This window comes from Brassica oleracea, chromosome C2, assembly GCF_000695525.1.
Source record: "Brassica oleracea var. oleracea cultivar TO1000 chromosome C2, BOL, whole genome shotgun sequence".
NCBI classification, from domain to species: Eukaryota; Viridiplantae; Streptophyta; class Magnoliopsida; order Brassicales; family Brassicaceae; genus Brassica; species Brassica oleracea.
This window is the reverse complement of record NC_027749.1, coordinates 38,625,884-38,647,647: the sequence shown is the minus strand read 5'-3', so window position 1 is coordinate 38,647,647 and position 21,764 is coordinate 38,625,884. Positions and strand designations below refer to the sequence as shown.

The following is a 21,764-nucleotide window of genomic DNA, read 5'->3' as shown; positions in this document are numbered from 1 at the left end:
ATGTATTACCTTCTAAGGAAACAATTACGAGAAAAAATATATAAAAATCTAAAATAGTTAATAACAATCAATGGGAGTCAATACAAAATATCTGATGAAAATTCATACGATATTTGTTAAATTTACTTGACTTAAAAATCTCTCAACTTTGAGAATTATCAAACTCCACAAAAATTTTGGTTCCAATAACCCCTCCTTATCCACTATAAGGTAATTTTACATGCATTGCACCACTACGAATTTGCAGTAAGTTTGGCTGTTACATTTTCGGGGAATCATATAATAGATTTTTAATAAACTTTATATTCTAGACTTTTAGTTTTATCGTTTTAAATAATATTTTGTCAAACTCTGAACTAAAGGGATTCCGCTTACTTAGAAAATATATTAGTAAGTTGCACATAAAGGTTGCACAAAATTAAAGACCGTATATTCGTACTCCCTCCATTTTCAATAAATGATGTTTATGAAAAAAAAAATTGTTTCCAAATAAAGTTTTCACAAATTTTATGAAATTTTAAATATCTAACTTTAGTAAGTTTGTTTACATTTATTTCTTATGATCGGTTGAATTGGTTTTATTTAACGATGTCTTTCTGCAAAACCTAAGAGACCAAGAAAACATAGCGTATATATTTTTTGTTGCATAGTAGAGGCCAGAGGGTCATATAGATAGTCTCCTTTATTAAAAGATTAAAGGGAACCAGCTAAATAAACAATAATTAAAGATAAAACGTGGACTACAGTTGCTACTTCTGGTCAAGGTTTCCATTTTATGCATGTTCCAAAAATGGATAACCCAGAATATATCACATTCATCTACCTACATTAAGCACTCATGAGTAATCGTGACATATAAAGAACTGCTGACCGCTAAATGAAATCAACATCACGGTCAGGAAACATGACTTGAATGTTAGTTTCGAATTATTAAATTGAATGGTAGACTTTGAAAATATATTTTTACAGGATTACTTGGAATAATAGATGATTTTTTGTCTTATGTAATATGCAGTCGATGCAATGTTTTTTATATATCTTATTTTATGCAGTCAGAATGTCAGATGCGTTGATCGAGGAACTCTACAACAAAAAGTTCACCCTAAAAGAATTAATATTGATCTAAACTTGGGCAAGGGTTTTCTCCTTTACACTTTTTCTTCTTTAGATTCTATAAAAAAGTTGTTCAAAATAATAAAGTAAAGTTCAAATAATAAAAGTAATTTCGATTGTTTAAATAGAATATTCTAACTCAAGTTAACTAACTATCAATATTGTAATTGAGATATCATTTTTTTTTTTAATTTTAGCTCTATCGACCCTTTCTTTGAACCTATTTATTTAATTGTTACATTTTTTTCATTCCCTGAAAGATATTGCTTAAAAAGTATGCGTATTCAATAACAATGAATATATTTCTCAATCACATGTTTTTTTGTGCCCTTATTTGTTTAATAACATATTGGGTATATAGATGATCCGGGATGATTTTAAATTTCCTTCTAATCTCCTCTAATTCAGTCAATGATTTTTGAAATATTAAAAAATTCTTTCGTTGGACCTAATTTTTGTTAAAATTGTTGGAAATCTATTGGTATATACAGTATTGCGCTAGTCATTTATAAAAATTTTATAAAATACTGCAATATGTATTTTTTTAATAAGTTAAGTCAGTAATAATTTGATACTATTTGAAAGAAGATTTATAGTTAAAATTCAATTGCTAAGAACACCACCTCATATCCGAAAATTCTAATTATATTCTCATTTCAGGGGCATACGTACTTTCTATGAAGGGAGGCAGCTCCCCCTACAAAAAGAAATCACCGTGTAATTATTTAGCTCACATTGCAATTACGTTTGATATTATTCTTGCTCCCACTTATACTTCTTACATTTTCTGTTTATCCTGGCCTACTTGTTTTGGCTGCGTTAATTAAAAGTTTATATCTTAGTAGTATTTTTGGGTAAAGACGTAAAGTTCCATTTGAACAAATTTAATAGCTTTATTTTTCACTCCCTTTCTTCGGCCCTATTTATTTAATTGTTACATTTTTTCATTCCCTAAAAGATATTGCTTAAAAAGTATGTGTATTCAATAACAATGAATATATTTCTCAATCACATGTTTTTTTGTGCCCTTATTTGTTTAATAACATATTGGGTATATAGATGATCCGGGATGATTTTAAATTTCCTTCTAATCTCCTCTAATTCAGTCAATGATTTTTGAAATATTAAAAAATTCTTTCGTTGGACCTAATTTTTGTTAAAATTGTTGGAAATCTATTGGTATATACAGTATTGCGCTAGTCATTTATAAAAATTTTATAAAATACTGCAATATGTATTTTTTTAATAAGTTAAGTCAGTAATAATTTGATACTATTTGAAAGAAGATTTATAGTTAAAATTCAATTGCTAAGAACACCACCTCATCTCCGAAAATTCTAATTATATTCTCATTTCAGGGGCATACGTACTTTCTATGAAGGGAGGCAGCTCCCCCTACAAAAAGAAATCACCGTGTAATTATTTAGCTCACATTGCAATTACGTTTGATATTTTCTTGCTCCCACTTATACTTCTTACATTTTCTGTTTATCCTGGCCTACTTGTTTTGGCTGCGTTAATTAAAAGTTTATATCTTAGTAGTATTTTTGGGTAAAGACGTAAAGTTCCATTTGAACAAATTTAATAGCTTTATTTTTCACTCCCTTTCTTCGGCCCTATTTATTTAATTGTTACATTTTTTCATTCCCTAAAAGATATTGCTTAAAAAGTATGTGTATTCAATAACAATGAATATATTTCTCAATCACATGTTTTTTTGTTCCCTTATTTCTCGATCACATGTTTAATTATAATATGTAAATATTAAGAAAAAATTATAATATGTAGATATTAAGAAAAAATGATAAATATTAAATATTAAACTAGTTACTAAAAAATTTATATTTTGGAAAATTGATGTTATTAGATGTGTGAATGAACTGCACAATTACTATCAAGAATACTAGATTTTAAACAATACGTTTTTTGTTCAAAAAAAAAAACGTTTGATTTATAATTTTAAATGCTGAAAATATTATATATTTATGGATCTAAGATGGTACAATATTTCTTAATGTATATCATAAGAGTATTGTTATAATTTAATCAAATTTATATAAAAAGTAACATGACCCTGGTAAATTTTTCTTCTTGATTTACCAATCTTTTGATGATGAAGATTTTAAATTTTGAGCAAATTAGGTGAATACCTTAAAAGAAGGGGAATACCATAGAAGGGAGGGAAATGTTTATGATCGGGGGGTGGAAAAAGGAGGGGAAATAGGGTATGCAGTTAAATAGGATAGATTTGGGGTGTAGAGGGTATAAATTTTCTTAAATTTTTAACTTCTTGATTGTGGGAGCAAATAAATTGACATCTGTCGCAAGCTAGGAACTCAATGTAGATACGTAAATACGTAGAACAGGTTATGCCTCTGACGAGGAAGAAGATACGATTTAATTATCGTCTTTGATTTCCGAAATAAAGAAGAAACAAAAAAGGCTCAAGAAGTGAGGCAAAAGAAATCTATGAATTCAGATTAAGTTTTTTTTTTTAATTAATTTCAGATTAAGTTAGTGATTCCTATTAAGAGTTTTGATGAGGGAAAATACTAAAGTATACGCCTTATATTTGAAACTTATGTTTTAATTTCTATAAATAATTTTCCTTTTAAATTATTCTCAAATGCTTAGAAATGTTATTAATCACCCACTAAATTCGTTACGGTAGTTCTGAAATTATTTCTTAAATCGTTCTAATTTTTTTTTTAAACTTCAAACGATTAAGTAACGATTCAAATAAACGGAAATAATTTATCTAATATGTTTATCATCCTTCATAATTTTGTGTATATATTTGGAAAACTAAATTAGTATTAGGTACTCGCCTGGTGTCCACGAGTGGCCCTATCTGCAGCGGCATTGGGAGTAACTGTCTCATTCTTCTGAAAATTTTTGTCTTCAGACCTTCTTACAGGAATAGATCCTCGGGGACACGCTCCACTCCTGTGCCATACTTGCCAACCAGAATTTTCTCCTTTTTGTACCATATGACCAGTTGGTGTTTCCTGCATCATAAAATCTATAGTTTAGATGACAATGTTTTTTTTTAAAGCACAATGGAATGTGTTTAGGTAGTGGTTCTTAAATTGCATATGTTAAAGTAAACGAAAAAATGGATTGGAAAAAAGAAAGAAAACAAAAACCTGGATTTTGTGGTGTTTCAGGAGCGGGTGTTGAAGAGCCAGTTGATCGTTTATCTTCATGCAGTCGATCAGGTCCCCGTCCGGACTCTGTTCAGCCAAAAACATATAGAAAGTTAAATATATTCTGTGTATAGTCAACCTAGAATCAAACTATGATACTTACATTGATTGTCAAAACTGGAGTAGACATGGCCACAGTGACACAAATAGACATGAGAACGTGGGCCAACGTGAGATATTTAACAAGTTCAAGAACTGATTTGGGTGTTGCTCCTAGTAAACGTTTGATCCAAGTGAAAACAAGAACCCATTAAACAGTTTAAAAAGGTAGTTAAAGAATAGATAAAGATATAAGTTTTAATCTTATTAAATGGAGCATACTTTCAAGGACACCGAACAATTCGATTGCGTGAACGAAACAGGCATGAAGAGTAGTGGTCCATCGCAGCCAAGGAGCTGTCATGCTTCTCCTAGCTTGAAATCTCGAGCAATTCTACCGCGTAAACGAAACAGGCATGAAGAGGGAAGAGGGAAGTAGAGAGGATGGATCAAAAGGGAAATACAGAGGGGTCTGATGATGAGAGTTTTGATAAAGAGGGATTGGTCTTAAGTGAGTTTTGTAAGGTCATGAGCAAGAAAACCTTGTAAGTGTTGTTGTTGTTCAAACAAACAAAGTTAATGGTGGTTGTTCAATTATTAATTAACATACTGTAATCGAATAGTTTCACAAAAAAAAATTTAATTTATGTATATTAATTACCTTATTGCTCTGTTTGGCTACGTTCTTAGTTGGTGACTTGTTGTTTTCCTTGCCTCATAAGGCTCATTTCTTTTGGTTTGGTCAGCCATTTTGAGGACCGCAGCCCGCGCGGGCCTGACCCGCCGTGACCTGCTCGAAGACGAACCCGCTGCGGTACAGGACGGGATGGGACGTAGGAATGGCAATTGGGACAACCCGCCCCGCCGTGGCCCGCTCCGCTGCGGTCTCTATCTCTGGCGTATCTTTGCGGGTCAGCCCGCCGTAACCCGCGGTTCCCAAACCTCTACCCAAACCCGCCCCGCTTGCTACATAGGACTTTGCGGTCAGGCCCGCGGGTAGTGATATAAATAACATGCAAATATTTAACTTTAACTCGTGTCTACTGAGAGGAAGAAATCATATACATGTGTAGATGGTAGATGGTGGTAGATCGAGGAAGAGGTGAAACTACAGTGGTAGATGGAGGAAGAAGAACGAGGAAGAAAAGAAGTTATGGTAGTAGATCGAGGAAGAAGAGAAGCTATGGTGGTGCTCTCTACGAAAAGAAGTACGGTTGTAGACCAAAGATGAAGAGAAGCTACCGATAAAGAAGATAAGGTTCGGTGGTGACCTTAGTCAACAGATGGAAGAGAATGTCCAGAATTGCCTCCATAGTTGCCATTTCTCACCTTTTTCGTCGGTGAGAAGAACGCCAAACGTCTCTGGTAAAGAAGACACGCGGGTCTCGAATGCCCCGCAAACCCGCGTCGACCCGCCCCGCATTGGCCCATACCCGAAATTGACCAACCCACAAGACCCGCAATATCTCGGGCTTAAGATATGTAAGCTCAAACCCGCCCCGCAGTGAGACTTTACGGGCCAGGCCCGCGGGCTAAAGTACCAATCGCCATCTCTAATGGGACGGATCAACCTGTTTGACATTCCTACCGGTCGGACCATAACTTCTATTTTTTTCGTTCTCCGTTCAAAACCATGCCTGTATCTTACCCGATCAGCGAGTTCGTCGTGGCTGATACAGGTGTCTTCTGGGACATTGCTTATTGTCCCATCCCTGGTGGTCTCGGTCCAGAAAAGATTTATCAGAATATCAAACTAGCCCTTAAGAATATGGGTTACTATGGTAAGTTGTCAATATTTGCTTACGGTGATGAGAATCAGAACCCAAAAGATATTGAAACGGGCGGTATTAAGTGCGTATTCACAGGAGATGAACAGACAAGGGTTAACAAGATCTTGAAGGACCTTACTTTCTGGGGAATACGCCAGAACAGGAGACAAACTTTACGTCAAGTTTCTTGGCTATTAGAGATCGTTAAATACCAATATCCTCTTAGCACAGCCTGAGAACGTACCACACCCTGCTGATGAAGCATCAAGGCCGCTACTTTGTAATGTAAGTGAAGTGTGGATTTGGAAAAGCCTAGCAACTGGAGAAAAACCTATCTACAGAAGCGGAGGCTTACAAGATGTTGGCGACGCTTCTGCTTGTAGTGGAAGCTCACAAGGTGTTGGCGACGTAAGCGGATGAGGTTAAGGGTCACAACGATGGAAGTAGATGATGCATGGTTCGATAATTCAATTCCCTGAGTGCGCTCCAGGGTTGTTCTCATTATTTATTTAATTACTTACTAGGTGACCAGCCCGCACCCTGTGCGGACATAACAAAATTTAAAATATAGATAAATAGTGTATAGTTTTAGAAGTAACTGATTTTACATCTTAATACCACCGTCTTTGCGAGAAAGCATCAGTCATGAAAAAAAGCTGATACTCAATATTTGACATGGACGAGAGCGAACAAAGTAAATTCAGTATCAAGAGGCAGTTATTGTGTATATGTATAATTGCAACGTCCCAAAATAATTTGTGTGTTTAAGAAGAAAATTTCAAGAGGAATTTTATATTGTAATAAGGTAAGTCATTACAAACGAATTAAGAATTTAGAAACATTAAGGTAAATTGACATTTAAAATTTCAATAAATGTGATAATAACTTGGGCAAAAAATGTTTAAAATAAATAAAGTAACTTACATTTAAACTATTCATAAGTTACTTTGCAACTTGCACATGTCAAATCAGAAAACGACATGTGCAATAGGAAAAGAGCTAAAGAAAAAAAAAGATGATATAGCTCACCATCCCAAAGAACATATAGAACCTCTTATTATAATTGAAAACATATGATAAGCCAATATAAATAATTTTATAAATTTATTTATTATTTAATAAATGATTTATAAAGCATGCATGGAATTTATTAGATATTAATAGTTATTATGATACTTTATATACAAATATAAGACTTTCTATACGTATATAAAATCATTATATCAATTCAAATAAACATTTTTGTTTCTTATTTTATGTAATTTATAAATATATAAAAATATGATCACATTATTACTCTTTCATAGTTTCAACAATTAGTTACCATAAATAATTATTTCTAAAATTATGTAGATTATTTGGAAAGTGGTAATTGAATTATCCTTTCTTTTTAGATATAATTATAATAAATAAAATCTTCAAATCATTGGCCAATCAAATTATAACAATTTGAAAAGTTCATTTATGATCGACACGTAATAAAAAAATCACTTATATGACTTCTCAATCAATATGTAGTAGGTTTATATTTTTATAAATAATTTATAAGATTTTATAAATTATTTTAAAATTCTGATAAATTTATTCCTTAAACAACAATAAATAATTTATAAATAATATTAATAAAAATGTTTGGATTTTTTTATATTTAAAATAGTTATTATATAACTATATTCGAATACAATTCATCAAGTAGAGTATAAAACTATTATAATTATCTTATATAAAATTTCGTTCATTATATTTTATAGTTTATAAATATTGAAAGTAATAAATAAAACAATTATTAATCTTTCTATAATTTAGAGAATTAGTTTCCATAAATTATTATTTGTAATATTCTTTAGATTATATGGCACGTGATGTTAAATGATTTTAGACTTACCTTAAATTTATAGATCTAAATTAAATTAAAAAAAATTAAGAAAAATCGACCAATCAAATTATAACAATTTCTTGAAACTTCACCTATGAGCGACACGTCACCAGAAATCACTAAATAGTGCATAGTTTTAGAAGTAACAGATTTTATATTAACATTAATTAGAATTGTATTGTATATGTGTTGTAATTCTTCATTTTAGGTGAATAAAATTATTTTTACATAAATAATATCGAAAAATTTATGTAGACATATTAAAAGAAAATATAATAAAGTTGAAAATATTATCCATAAATAATATAAATTATGAAGTACAATTCTCGATAAAGAAAACAAAATCCATTAAAAACCTGCAAAAAATTTCTTAAATTTTGTAAGCAATTGGACGGGTTAACATTATTTGATAGATCTATAAGTTTCTAAATTTTATTGAACAAAAATAATATTAAATTGACATACTGTCATCGAAATAGTCAAAATACTTGCTTCGTAAGCTGTGAAGGTATACCGCGCATCCGCAAAATAATCGAAATATTAAATTGAAATAGTCGAAATATTAAATTGACATACCGCGCATCCGCAAAATACTTCTCCGGAACTTCACCAGCTGTTCCAACAAAATTTGTTTGAAAGAAGCCACTTTTGTACGGATGCGCGGTTGTCCGATGATCACCAATAGCATCGTACAATTTGAATAACTGGACGACCTTCGCATCGTCCTCAGTTAGTTTCCCTTCAAATTGTTTGATGAGCTGTTCACCAACTGAAGCATGAATTCTTGTCCCCTACACGAAGATGAGATAAAGTTATATGAGTTGGATTGAGAAGAAAAGACTAAAGACGATTATGAGTTGTAAAAAAAGTAGTAATCTACTTACTTCTTTATCAACGAAAACCATTTCGATGGTGTTTCCGGAATCTTTGTTGTAATTTCTCCACAAGTCAAAAATCCTAACCTCAATATGTCATGTATCTTTACATGGTTTTAATTGCCTCATAAAAGACACTCGGATTTTGGGAGCTTGAACTATTGCCATACTATTTTAAAAAAATTGATATCTTCACAACAGTGTATTGTATTATATGTAAGACCTTGGGAGTATCTTTATATTTAGTCGACTTTTCATTATAAATGACGTTTAAATATTTATTTTCCGCAATAAATATTGAAATAGATTAAAGAAAGATATTAACACTACATTGTCATAAGCTGGTTTGCATTTAATATATATAAGAACTTGTGCAAGTAATGCATATTTAAAACAAGGTAAGTCATTAAAAATGAATTAACAATTTAGAAAGATTTAAAAGTCGAATTAATGTGATACTAACTTGCGCAAGAAATGCTTATTCTCAATAAGGCAATTTTATATTGTCGACCTTTCAAAAATAAATGCCGTTTCTATATTTGTTTTTCACAATAAATATTGAAATAGATTAAAGAAAGTTATCCCCCTATTAACTATTTCACCGGGAATTTTATATTGTAATAAGGTAAGTCATTACAAACGAATTAAGAATTTAGAAACATTAAGGTAAATTGACATTTAAAATTTTAATAAATGTGATAATAATTTTGGCAAGAAATGTTTAAAATAAATAAGGTAACTTACATTTAAACTATTCATAAGTTACTTTGCAACTTGCCAAAGAAAAAAAAAATTTATTCATAAGTTACTTTGCAAAATAAATAAGGTAACTTAAAATAGTTATTTTAAAATTTTTCTTTAAACAACGAAAAATAATTTAAAAATAATATTAATCAACATGTTTGGATTTTGTTATATTTAAAATAGTTATTATATAATTATATTCGAATACAATTCATCAAGTAGAGTATAAAACTATTATAATTATCTTATATAAAATTTCGTTCATTATATTTTATAGTTTATAAATTTGAAAGTGATAAATAGAACATTATTAATCTTTCTATAATTTCGAGAATTAGTTTCCATAAATTGTTATTTGTAATATTTTTTAGATTATATGGCAAGTGGTGTTAAATGATTTTAGACTTACCTTAAATTTTTAGATCTAAATTAAATAAATAAAAATTATGAACAATCGACCAATCAAATTATAACAATTAAATTGAAACTTCACCTATGAGCGATACGTCACCAGAAATCACTAAAGTGACTTCTCTTTTAATATATAGGGGAATCATAGCCCTTTAATTTAATATTACTTTCATATTAATTTAATTCAATATACATAAATTATAAGAAAACCATTGCACTTTTATTTGATATCATTTGTTCTTCTTGACAATCTGCACTTTTTTTCGTGAACGACAATCTTTACTATATCTTATAATCAATAGTTTTATTCCGTTGACATTGATTGGTTAAACACTTTCATTATAATGAAATAGCTTTATTTCGTTGGGTTCATTAGGAATTGAACTTATACTCAGGAAATTGTAATACAACGCTCAATTCATTCATTGGCACAACAACAACGTAACGGAGAATTGGGAGGAGTAATACAATCTCCGGTTAGAAACCCTTTAGAAACACAGTCAACGAAGCACATACGTGGTGAGTACGAGTCTGTACACAGACTTTTAGCGCAAAACGTATACTTATGTTGGACCTTCTCCATTTCTGCACCTACAAACCCACATTAGAACAGTATATGATAGGCTTCAAGAAAAAAACATAGTATATGATCTGGTCTACAAAAAAAAACATAGTACATGATCTTTGTCTGTTCTAGATTTTCATAAAGTTATTGCCACTAAATCATAGCTAACTGAAAAAAAATAAGTTAAAACAAAAAAAAATTACACATACCTGAAGTCAAAACGTTGTGATTTGACAACGAAGACACTAAAATTATTGCGAGACAAAAAGTCACCCAAGTTTTTGTGATAGCCATAGTAATATTTTTTATACAGCGAACAATTGTTCTTGATTCTTTTGATCTGAAAAGGATCTATTTATATTGCTTTTAGTCTTGGGAAAAGTCAACTTTACTCCTTTTATTTACCTTTCCATTATTAGATCTTCCATATTCACTAAATTAATATTGGGTCAAAAATGATTTGTTTGTATATTTCAATATTTCATTTTATAGACATTTGGTAAATTGAATATATTAAACTTTCTAGTGAATCTGGTCAAAATAATTTATTGCCCAAATTAGAACTTTGACTACTTGCAAACCGTTAACACAAAGAAAAGCAACAAAATAAAATTTTTTGACTAAATGCAAAACGATCCTTTTATTTAGTTAGAAATCTTTGACTTTTGATCAAAAAAGAAAAGAAATCTTTGACAAAGGTACTATGAACCTTGACTACTGTATTGTGAAATTTGACTAAAGTTATTACTATAAGATCTTCAAAAATCTTATATATTAAAATAGAAGTCACAACATTGATTCATGCGTGATTTTTAAAAAAATAGATCTAATCAACATATTCCTAGAAAATCATGTTACAATTAATCTCTAATCTTATTATTTCAATTTTAGACATACCAGATATTTTTATTGGGCTATCAATAATTGAAATTAAATAATAGATGATCAATTAAATTTATAGATAGTATAAATTAAATAAATATAATTTAATGTTGTAATACTATACCTTCATATGTTAATTTTTAAAATTATAACAAAAATCATATTATCTAACAATGATTAATCTTTACTACCTTAAACAAATGGAAACAAATTTTAAACTATATAGTTTATTTTAAAAATTAAAAAAATATTAATATTTAATTATTTACTCGATAATTTAAATCTATAAAGCGAAAAGTTTAATTTTTTAAAAAACTTTATAAATTTGTGAAATGTTACAATATCTTTGAATATGACAATAAAACAATATTTTACTAATCTTTATATATATAGTTACGATTTTAATAATGAAATAATAATCCAAATATATATATATAAAAGAAGATACAAATACATGTGAAAATTTAAGACAATCTATTCAATGAAAAAATATACAGTAAACGTATTATGTTTTAAAAATTGATAGACACGTATATATTATAATATATACCAATTTAAAATTAAAAACAAAATGTTTATGTAAAAATAAATGAAAACAAAAATTTTAAATAAAAAATCATATTATCTAACAATGATTAATATTTACTACCTTAAACCAATGAAAACAATTTTAAAACTATATAGTGTATTTTAAAAATTAAACAAAAACTAAATGTTTAATTATTTACTCGATAATATAAATCTATGAAGCGAAAATTTTAATTTTTAAATTTTTTTCTAAATTTGTGAAATATTACAATATATTTGAATATGACAATAAAACAATATTTTACTAATCTTTATATATATAGTTTCGATTTTAATAATGAAATAATAATCCAAAAAATATATATATGGAAGAAGATACAAATACATGTGAAAGTTTGAAACAATCTATTCAATGAAAAATATACCGTAAATTTATTACGTTTTAATAATTGATAGACACATATATATTATAACATATACCAATTTAAAATTAAAAACAAAATGTTTATATAAAAATAAATGAAAACAAAAACCCGCGAGGTTGCGCCTGTCGAGATTTAGTTAACCTTTAAATTCCTCTACCCTATATAGAGAAATTTACGGCATATGAGATGACACTTTTCAAGTTCTTATCTATACTATTAAATAATTTTACATTTCAGTTTTTTTTACTCTAATTGCCCTTAGTTTTTAGTCTTGACATCACTTTCATTAAGCGTAATTAAGACTTTTCGCGCTATTCTGATACTGCATCGTTTTCACTTAAACCATTTTCATGTCTTGGCATTAAACCTAATTTTCCTAATTCAAATCCGGTCTATGCTTATTTCACTGTTTTATACTGCGTCGTTTTAGCACTTTTCGAGCCATTCCTGTTTAATACTGCATCACTTTCCTTAAACCATTTTAATTGTTAAACCGCTTTTTCCTAAATCTAATCCGGTCTACTATTATTTCTTGTTTAATATTGTGTCATTTTCCATAAACCATTTTAATTGTTTGGTTTTAAACTGCGTTTTCCTAATTCTAATCCGGTCTACGATAAGTTCCTAATACCAAATCCCAAAATGGTTAGGGTTCCAACCCCTAAACGAAATTACATGACGTCGAGTGAAACCACATAACCTAAACCCTGAACCCTTTTTCTCAAAGTATTCTTGGATCAAATTTATTAACAATGAAATGTTACTAACTGATAATATTATGAATGTTAAATACTTAAATCATTTCATTTCTTCCATCTAATCCCATGATCTAAACATTTCAGCATAGAAATGAAGTCTTTCTTTCCCCTAAATTTGAACATTTTCTAAATAGATAAGTACACACCCATAAACTGTTTAAATAATGTTTATAAAATCCAGAATATTCCATACAATGCTAACTGATGTGATTATTCGTTTTAAATAATGTGGGAACCGAAATTCGCACTGTCGATTTTCGTTTAAATAAGGAAAGTAGGAGAACCCTAATTTCCCAGAGGTCCCGGATACCTGCTAATACCACACGCCAAGCAATCAGAACACAAAATAAAGAAAAGAAAAGATAATAAATCGAAACGGGAGCAAAGTATATCTTATTCCAAATTTTCGTTTGAGCGTTACAACAAGGTAAGAGCTTGGGCTACGAGAGCTGTCGGCGAGAATCCTAGTTCTAAAACCCTAAAGCTGCTAAACCTAATTAAGTCGCAGCTCGAATAACAAAAACGGAAAATTGCCTAAATTGCTGTAAGTGCTAAGTTTGCTGTATCTCGCGGATCCTCCTTTTGCCTCTCGCCTAGGACTCCTTATATACTTGCTCCTAGGTCGGTTTGCGCTTTCCCCTTTCTGCCCTTAAGCCGTCATAGCTCAAAAATGGAGATATTCCATTTTTTCCGATCTTCGTGATTATCTTCGGAAACTATACATTTATCCGTGGAAACTCGACATTTATCTTGTCTTACGAACCAAGCATAAACCGTCATAAGGCTTATGGGTTTTCGGTTAAGAAATCGTAAGTGGGCTTCGAGCTGTGTTTTAGGTCTCTTTGGTGTGGGAATCGAAATTCGCACTATCGATTTCCGTTTAAATAAGGAAAGTAAGAGAACCCTAATTTCTCAGAGGTCCCGGATATCTGCTAATACCACACGCCAAGCAATTAGAACACGAAATAAAGACGAGAAAAGATAATAAATAGAAAAGAGAGCAAAGTAGGTCTTATTTTAAATTCGCGTTTGAGCGTTACAACAAGGTAAGAGCCTGAGCTACGAGAGCTATCAGCGAGATTCCTAGTTCTAAAACCCTAAAGCTGCTAAACCTAATTGAGTCGCAGCTCGAATAACAAAAACGGAAAATTGCCTAAACTGTTCTAAGTGCTAAGTTTGGTGTGTCTCGCGGATCCCCCTTGTGCCTCTCACCTAGAACTCCTTATGCACTCCTCCAAAGTCGGTTTTAGCTTTTCCCCTTCTGCCCTTAAGCCGTCATAGCTCAAAAATGGAGATATTTCGATGTTCCCGATCTTCGTGATTATCTTCGGAAACTTCACATTTAACCACGGAAACTTGACATTTATCTTTCCTTAAGAAATAAGCATAAACCGTCATAAGGCTTATGGGTTTTTGGTTAAGAAATCGTAAGTGGGCTTCGAGCTGCGTTTTAGGTCTCTTTGGGCCGTTTTTGATTGGAAACATTTTTTCACGGTTTCTTCTATAAAAACAAACTTCCCGCGGTTCTTATCGTAAAGTTTGACTGATGACTTCGAGTTATGAGAAACAAAGAATGGTTTAGCCATGGCTTATGGGAGATAGCATTAAAGAGTAGACAAGAATGCATGGATTCGTGTCGTATCGGCGTTTTGGGAGAGTTCGGTCGCTACGTAGCGATCGGGCTGTGTTCGTGCTCGATCGCTACGTAGCGACCAGATTTGGTGAGAGCTTGGTCGCTACGTAGCGACCGAGCTTTGGTGAGAGCTCAGTCGCTATGTAGCGACCGAGCTTTGGTGAGAGCTCGGTCGCGATGTAGCGACCAAGCTTTGGTGAAAGCTCGGTCGCTACGTAGCGACTGTTGGAGTTCAAAACGGATACGACGAAGTTAACATTCAGATATCCGTAAAAATTAGCATGACCTTTTTTACGAGAAATAAATCTTCGAAAAGATCTATTTTTACGAAGAATCTTGCAGAGAAAATACGTTCACGAAACATCGGAGAAATATCAAGGGCGCTAGCTCGGTCGCTACGTAGCAACCGAGCTTGGTTTGAGTAGCGACCGAGCTTGGCTTGTGCGTGGTCCAATGGCCATACTTTAGCTTCTCCGTGGCCGATTTGGACATGTGTCCGTTACCTTTGGACAATCGGTATTTAGTACTTTGATTGAGATTGGAACAAGATTTTACCGCAAGGGTCTTTGTAAAGTAACTTTCGTAAAACATTTTCATGCTGATTTTTATGGAGATTTGGATGTTAACTTTGTCGTGACCGTTTTTGACCCAACAGTTAGCTCCCCAGCCCCTTAGAATCGTGGATCGTTGATGAGATTCTAGCGTGCGGTTAGGCAAGTTAGGCAAGATAGGCATGTTGGATGAAGTTCGTATCCGAAGATTCGTAGACAAACATTGATGAAGAAAAACTCATGCATATAAAGAAAAGTATTTTTTATTGGGGCTGCGTTATGAAGGCTGCTTACGTGTTTGATCCAAAATGGTGTTTATATTTGTGATGTTTGTTGAATCAATACAATAAAAGAATCTAAAGAAAATGAATAGATTCTTTGAGGTTTAAAGAGAAATCAACATAGAAATCAAATAGAAAATGAACATCAAAAGAGTTTATTCATTTAAGATTGTATTACATGTAGGATTACAAGTGTAAATAAATTTAATAATCTATAAACCCTTTGTAAGAAGTGTTCTTAGTATAAAATGGAGAAGAAGAGATCCTTTGCTAAAGAGAAATGTCCCCTTATTTATACAAAGATATGTTTAGGGTTTTATAGCCAAATGGGTCTAGTTCCTTGTCTTATGGGCCTTGCTAGAGGATCAAGATCCACCCCCAAAAATCTTGTCAGTCTATGATAGCGTTGATGAACGCGCTGTGGAGTTGCGAGGGCTGTGGTGAGCTCGGACCGTCAGCTGTGGATATAGACTATACTATAAGGAACGGAGTCTTAAACTATGGACCGAGACTACACTAAGGAACAAGGAAGCTTGACTGAGCAAAGAAGTCAAGAAACGAAGCTGCTTCTCTAATAGCCCCGGAGGGCGAAGGCTTTTTAAAAAAGTTTGATTCCTGGAGAGGGGGCTTCAAGTTCTTAGGAAGAGCCGTACGAGGCAGCTCACGTACGGTTCGGGAGCCGAGCCCCTGCACAGGGGCTTAGGTCAACACTTATATAATAGCCAGTCATCAATTAGAAGCAGGCAAAATGGTGATGAATTGCGATTGGTCCAAACCTTCGACCAGCTCCTTCTCACAATCCGCCCAGAATGACCATCCTAAGCCGGCTTATTGTTGAGGGTGGATCTTGATCCTCTAGCAAGGCCCGTAAGACAAGGAACTAAGCCCATTTGACTATAAAACCCTAAACATATCTTTGTATAAATAAGGGGACATCTCTCTTTAGCAAAGGAGCTCTTCTTCTCCATTTTTAGACTGAGAACACTTCTTACAAAGGGTTTATGGATTATTAGATTTATTGACACTTGTAATCCTACATGTAATACAATCTTAAATCAATAAAATCTTTTGATGTTCATTTCTCATTTGATTCTTTTAAGATTTCTCCTAAACCTCAAGAATCTAAGCTTTTATCTTTAGATTCTTTATTTGATTGATTCCAACTAATATCACAAAAATAAACACCATTTTTGGATCAAACGATTGGCGCTAGAATAAGGAGGGGGGGGGGGGTTTAAGGAGAACTATCTTGAAATCTATCAAACTTGAGAGAAAAAAAAAGTCTTCTCATGAAAGCTTGGTTTCTGATGTCGCAAAAAGATCCACCGAGGAGCCCAAGACACTCAGGTTGCCGTCTTGTCCTTTTGGGCTCATAAGAATTGCAGCAAGGCTCAACACTTTATGTGAACTTTCGCGTTGCTGATGAAACTGGTCACACTCATCGCCGAAGAAAGAGGACGATCTCAAAAACCGGCTTACGACTCCACCGATGAAGCAACGACCACCTACCCTGACGCGGAGAGCTCGGACGGCTCAGGTGTGTCTGACTCCGCACCAAGACCGACGGCTTTGAGTGAGAAGAGAGATGGCGACGACCATGATTAGATCCCAGAGAAGCAGTGATGAAATCGTCTCAAAAATGGCTTTGGTTAGGAAAAAGTTCGAAGCTTTCCGACAAGGAGAACACACGGAGTTCATCGTCTCTACTTCAAAGGTACGAGATTTCCGGCAAACCATGGTGGTCTTTGATTATCTTCTCTAGAAAGACTCTGTTCTCGGTGTTGTTTCCACCATGGCTGATCTCAGAAAAGGCGTTAAGCTCGCCTGTGAAGATTACAATCACAGACTTTACCTTGGCAAACCTCAAGTCTGTAGCTCGCCGTACACGCCAACAACTTGCTCGGCAGACACGATCTCAACACGAGACTTCGGGATGGCAATAGTTCGGTAAACATGTATTTTAGGGACAAGTTTAAATTGAACTTTCTTTTTATTAGGCACGAGTTTGTGGTCGACTCGCTTATTGTTAGACACGAGTTTACAGAAACTCATCTTTGGCTAGGCATGAGTTTACAGAAGCTCTCCTTCTACTAGGCACGAGCTCTCAGTAAACTCGCTTCTGTCTTAGCATGAGTCAAGTAAACTCGTCTTTCGCTAAGAACGAGTTTAAAGCAAACTCGCTTATTACTAGACACAAGTTTGAAATAAACTCGCCTAAACCGTCATAGGCATGAATGTGTCTAGTTCATTGTCTAATAAACCCTATTCATAAAGTTCGCAGAGATAGACTTCGTCTCTCTCAACGAACTTTGGGGGGCTTATTGTTGGGCGTGGATCTTGATCCTCTAGCAAGGCCCATAAGACAAGGAACTAGGCTCATTTGGCTATGAAACCCTAAACATATCTTTGTATAAATAAGAGGACATCTCTCTTTAGCAAAGGAGCTTTTCTTCTCCATTTTTAGACTTAGAACACTTCTTACAAAGGGTTTATGGATTATTAGATTTATTGACACTTGTAATCCTACATGTAATACAATCTTAAATCAATAAACTCTTTTGATGTTCATTTCTCATTTGATTCTTTTAAGATTTCTCCTAAACCTCAAGAATCTAAGCTTTTATCTTTAGATTCTTTATTTGATTGATTCCAACTAATATCACAAAAATAAACACCATTTTTGGATCAAACACTGCGTACCCTTGTCGAAGGGATCAAGCCTTTCGTAGTCCTTCTAGGAGTTAAGATGCTTACGATCTGTTTTCCAATGAGACATTTACGGTTTAGTTAGGTGTCATGTAGAGATTATCAGGCATGTTGCTGTTGATGGCCTTTTATATCGGACCTTTGTCGGCCTTGAAACGGATCGCTAGTCATCTCACCGCTGAACCAATTCAACACCGGACTTTCCAGACTCAAAGAAACCAGATGCATTTTCTCTTCTTCATTGTAGTTTCCAATTCAGAAGAATCTCTCCACCCTGGAAATTCAATCAAACGGCAAAGGACCAGCAAACACAGGCATATCCACTTTCCTCAACATTTTTTCTGGATTCGTTAAAGTAGTTTGAATTCCCCGATAACCTAACTGAGATTGTTCCAGTTCCAGAGTTGTAAATGGTACCTGATCATGTCGATCCGATGAAGCAGACGCAACTTATTTTCCCGGTCGTTGATTAATCACCGAATTACCTTCAATTCGAGCTAATGTTGCTGTTATCGAAAGCATATGACTCCCCAGTGCTCCCAATCTTATGTTTGATTCCGAACTCAGCGTCGTGATTTGATTCTCCAACAATCCAAGACGATCTGAAGTAGCTTTATTAGATCTAGAAAGCTTATCGCAACCGATTCTCATAAACTCAATATCGTCCTCCATCCTTCGTAATACCGTCTCTCTCTGCATCATGGAGCTCGGTGTCACCTCCGAATCAGCTCCAAACCACGATTCATGCATGTTGTCAGCTTCCCATAGACCTCGATCAAGTTTTACCGCACCAATGATAGATTTTAGAAATTCTTGTAAACAAACTCAAAGAACTGAATATAGTATTGAATCAAGCTTGTAAGTACAACTCGTGAATCAATCTCATAGCGATTGACCACTCGTCATCGTCCTCGTAGCAAACGAGAAGGAGAGACTCATATCGTCTTCTACACTTGACAATACAAGCATAATCCTCAAATGAATAACGAGTTGTTATTTAAAAGCTGTAACAGAAAAGACTCTAGATGAAACCGTAGCTTTCATCCCTTTCTCCTTTATTCAAATACTTGGAAGACTCTTTTTGAAACCAAAGCTTCTCTACTTCTTTATTTGAATCATTCTTCTGTGGCCAAAGCCACCTCAGAAGTATCTTCTCTCCCTCCTTTGGTCTTCCTCTTGCAATAGTACACTCTCTTGTATCTATCAGTCTACCACAACATCCCCTGAAACCCTCATAATTTTTTTTTTTGGAAACCCTCATAAATTCTGCAGTATAACCATCTAGACTATGAATTTTCCACACTGGCATAGGGAAAGTATTGCAAATCTCTTCCTCCAAGAGAGCAAGTTTCTGGGACACAGAAAAACAGTAAATAAAGCTTAGTAGTGTAAAGTGTAAACACTGATACAGGAGAGAGGTAGGAAATTAGTCAGCAAAGTGAGCTTTGATTTCTCCAAAAATGAGTAGACCCTCATTTGAATCTTTAAGAAAGTATATGTGATTCCTTGTAATCCTTTGAACCACAACTCTATGGTAAAAAGCAAGTATCCCTATCCCCGGACTTCATCCGCTGAACGTTTGATATGTGCTAGTAAAATTTTCTTTTTGAAGTAAGGAGAGTCTGCCACTTTTATTTTTCTACCTTTTCTTCTCTAGATGTAGCCTTAGAGGGGTAAGTAATCATCGATCTATGGAGTTCACACGCTATATCTGCTTGCTCCTTAACTCGCACAGAAATACAACTAAAATGTCATTTACTATAGTGCCTCATAACTATTTAAGCAGCTTTAATGAGTGATGGAGTTTAAACTGACATGTGCCTATAATCACTTCACAATTCCAAGCGTTCATTATGCTGTTGTATTATTCTGGGTGGTTGACAAGATGGTTGACGAATTTGAGCGTCCTACCTAGATTCATAATTGCAAAGTCCGAAAGAAGCGTGGGGAATGATCAGATTATATAAGTTACATGAACTCTGAATAAGCATTCGGGAACCGATCAGCCCAAACATGAGTAATAAAAGCATGTTCAATCTTAGTTGAGATTGGATTATCGGGCTGATTATTCCACCAATGTTGGCTAAACCCTTTCCTTGTGTTTCAAACAACTCTACATCCCGAAGAGCTGATTTAATTCATCTATCCCGTCTGTGTCAAATTCCAAAGGAATTTTTTTTGAATAACATGAAACATTAAGTATTTGGTTTTGGTTGGGACAAGACGATGCATAAATATCCTCGGACCTTCTCTTGTGCAGTTCGCGTTAACAACTAAGCATATGATTATACCCATAGCAGGAACATCACCATGAAACTTAGGGAAGATAAAATCGTTACAGTACTCATACTTTTTCAATGTAAGATTTTCATCTGGGATGAGAACAAACAGCGGCCACATTAGAACAAGGGATCACTTAATTTAGAGTAGTTGTGTTTGTGGTAGAAGAAAATTAGCTTCAGGATCGCAAAATGAGAGACATCCTTCGAGAGAGAAGGACCTTCATGAAAATAAGACACAAAACCCAAGGAAGCTATACCATTTTTAAATGAAGAATCCTTTGATGCTAATATTGGTTGATGGTTACTGACATTGGATCAGCATGCAAAATAGATTCGTAGATACTCGAAACTTCGAGATCTAAAGATGGCGGCACGGAATCCAAAGAAGAATCACCATTGATATCTGAATAATTAAACAAAGTTTATGTAAGAGAAAATTTAACCAGCAAACTATAGGCTATACCTCCACCAGATGAACATACTCTTAGCGGAGGTACCTTTAGTTTCCTGATATTAAGTTATTAACTGAGTGCCCCGGAACCCGTAAGACTTTAGGCGAAGCATTTATTATTACTTTTTTTCTTATCCATAGTAATCCATATACTCTATAAATCTGATTGAATACAAAATTATATATCTGTATCTATATATATATATATATATATATATTATTTTGTCAAAGAAACTTTTTTTGTGTTCGAACAAAGAAACAAATAGTAAGTTACATTTGTTAATTTTTTACAAAATAAAATTGCAGAGCGATACTTATTACTCGGGATGCTATAGCCTCCGTTGCCCAGGGTTTCTGCAGACGAGTAGCAGGATCGCATTGGAGGCTGCCATTAGCCACACGTCTACCTATGGAGGCGACCAGTTTGCTATCACCATCCAGATTTGGAAGGTTAGGCAGTATAAATGTCTTTTATTAACATTATAAATATATTAACTAAAATCAAAATTGACAGATAACAAATAAACCGAAAAACCAGTTTAAAATATTGTAACTCGAGAACGAAAATATAGCGATAAATAAAAAGATAACTAAATTTAAAGATAATCTTAGATATCTGGAAGAAAAATTTGTTATATATTATATAAGTTCTGGTGATATAAAGAAATA

The 21,764-nt window shown here is 33.2% G+C and overlaps 2 protein-coding genes and 1 long non-coding RNA gene across 3 annotated transcripts; 1 reads left to right on the top strand and 2 right to left on the bottom strand.

Annotated features, from left to right (window-relative positions):
* Positions 1-3,929: 3,929 nt before the first annotated feature.
* On the bottom strand, positions 3,930-4,900 carry LOC106324181 (transcription repressor KAN1-like). Its single transcript, XM_013762192.1, has 4 exons — positions 4,641-4,900; positions 4,423-4,532; positions 4,260-4,346; positions 3,930-4,121 (listed from the first exon to the last, which is right to left on the bottom strand). The coding sequence occupies exons 1-4, from the start codon at positions 4,720-4,722 to the stop codon at positions 3,930-3,932; spliced, it is 471 nt and encodes a 156-aa protein (XP_013617646.1). The 5' UTR covers positions 4,723-4,900.
* Positions 4,901-5,991: 1,091 nt separating this feature from the next.
* On the top strand, positions 5,992-6,547 carry LOC106324180. Its single transcript, XM_013762191.1, has 2 exons — positions 5,992-6,309; positions 6,359-6,547. Exons 1-2 carry the CDS (start codon positions 5,992-5,994, stop codon positions 6,545-6,547), a joined length of 507 nt encoding a protein of 168 aa, XP_013617645.1.
* Positions 6,548-10,290: 3,743 nt separating this feature from the next.
* On the bottom strand, positions 10,291-10,926 carry LOC106326453. Its single transcript, XR_001267241.1, has 2 exons — positions 10,808-10,926; positions 10,291-10,624 (listed from the first exon to the last, which is right to left on the bottom strand). It is a non-coding gene; the product is annotated as an uncharacterized LOC106326453 (long non-coding RNA).
* Positions 10,927-21,764: the final 10,838 nt, after the last annotated feature.

Coding starts and splice junctions, on each gene's coding strand:
- LOC106324181 (XM_013762192.1), bottom strand. CDS start 4,722: ATGACAGCTCCTTGGCTGCGATGGACCACTACTCTTCATGCCTGTTTC. Junction 4,533..4,640: donor ATTGTTCGGTGTCCTTGAAA/GTATGCTCCATT, acceptor AACGTTTACTAG/GAGCAACACCCAAATCAGTT. Junction 4,122..4,259: donor TGAAACACCACAAAATCCAG/GTTTTTGTTTTC, acceptor TTTATGATGCAG/GAAACACCAACTGGTCATAT.
- LOC106324180 (XM_013762191.1), top strand. CDS start 5,992: ATGCCTGTATCTTACCCGATCAGCGAGTTCGTCGTGGCTGATACAGGT. Junction 6,310..6,358: donor GGAGACAAACTTTACGTCAA/GTTTCTTGGCTA, acceptor CTCTTAGCACAG/CCTGAGAACGTACCACACCC.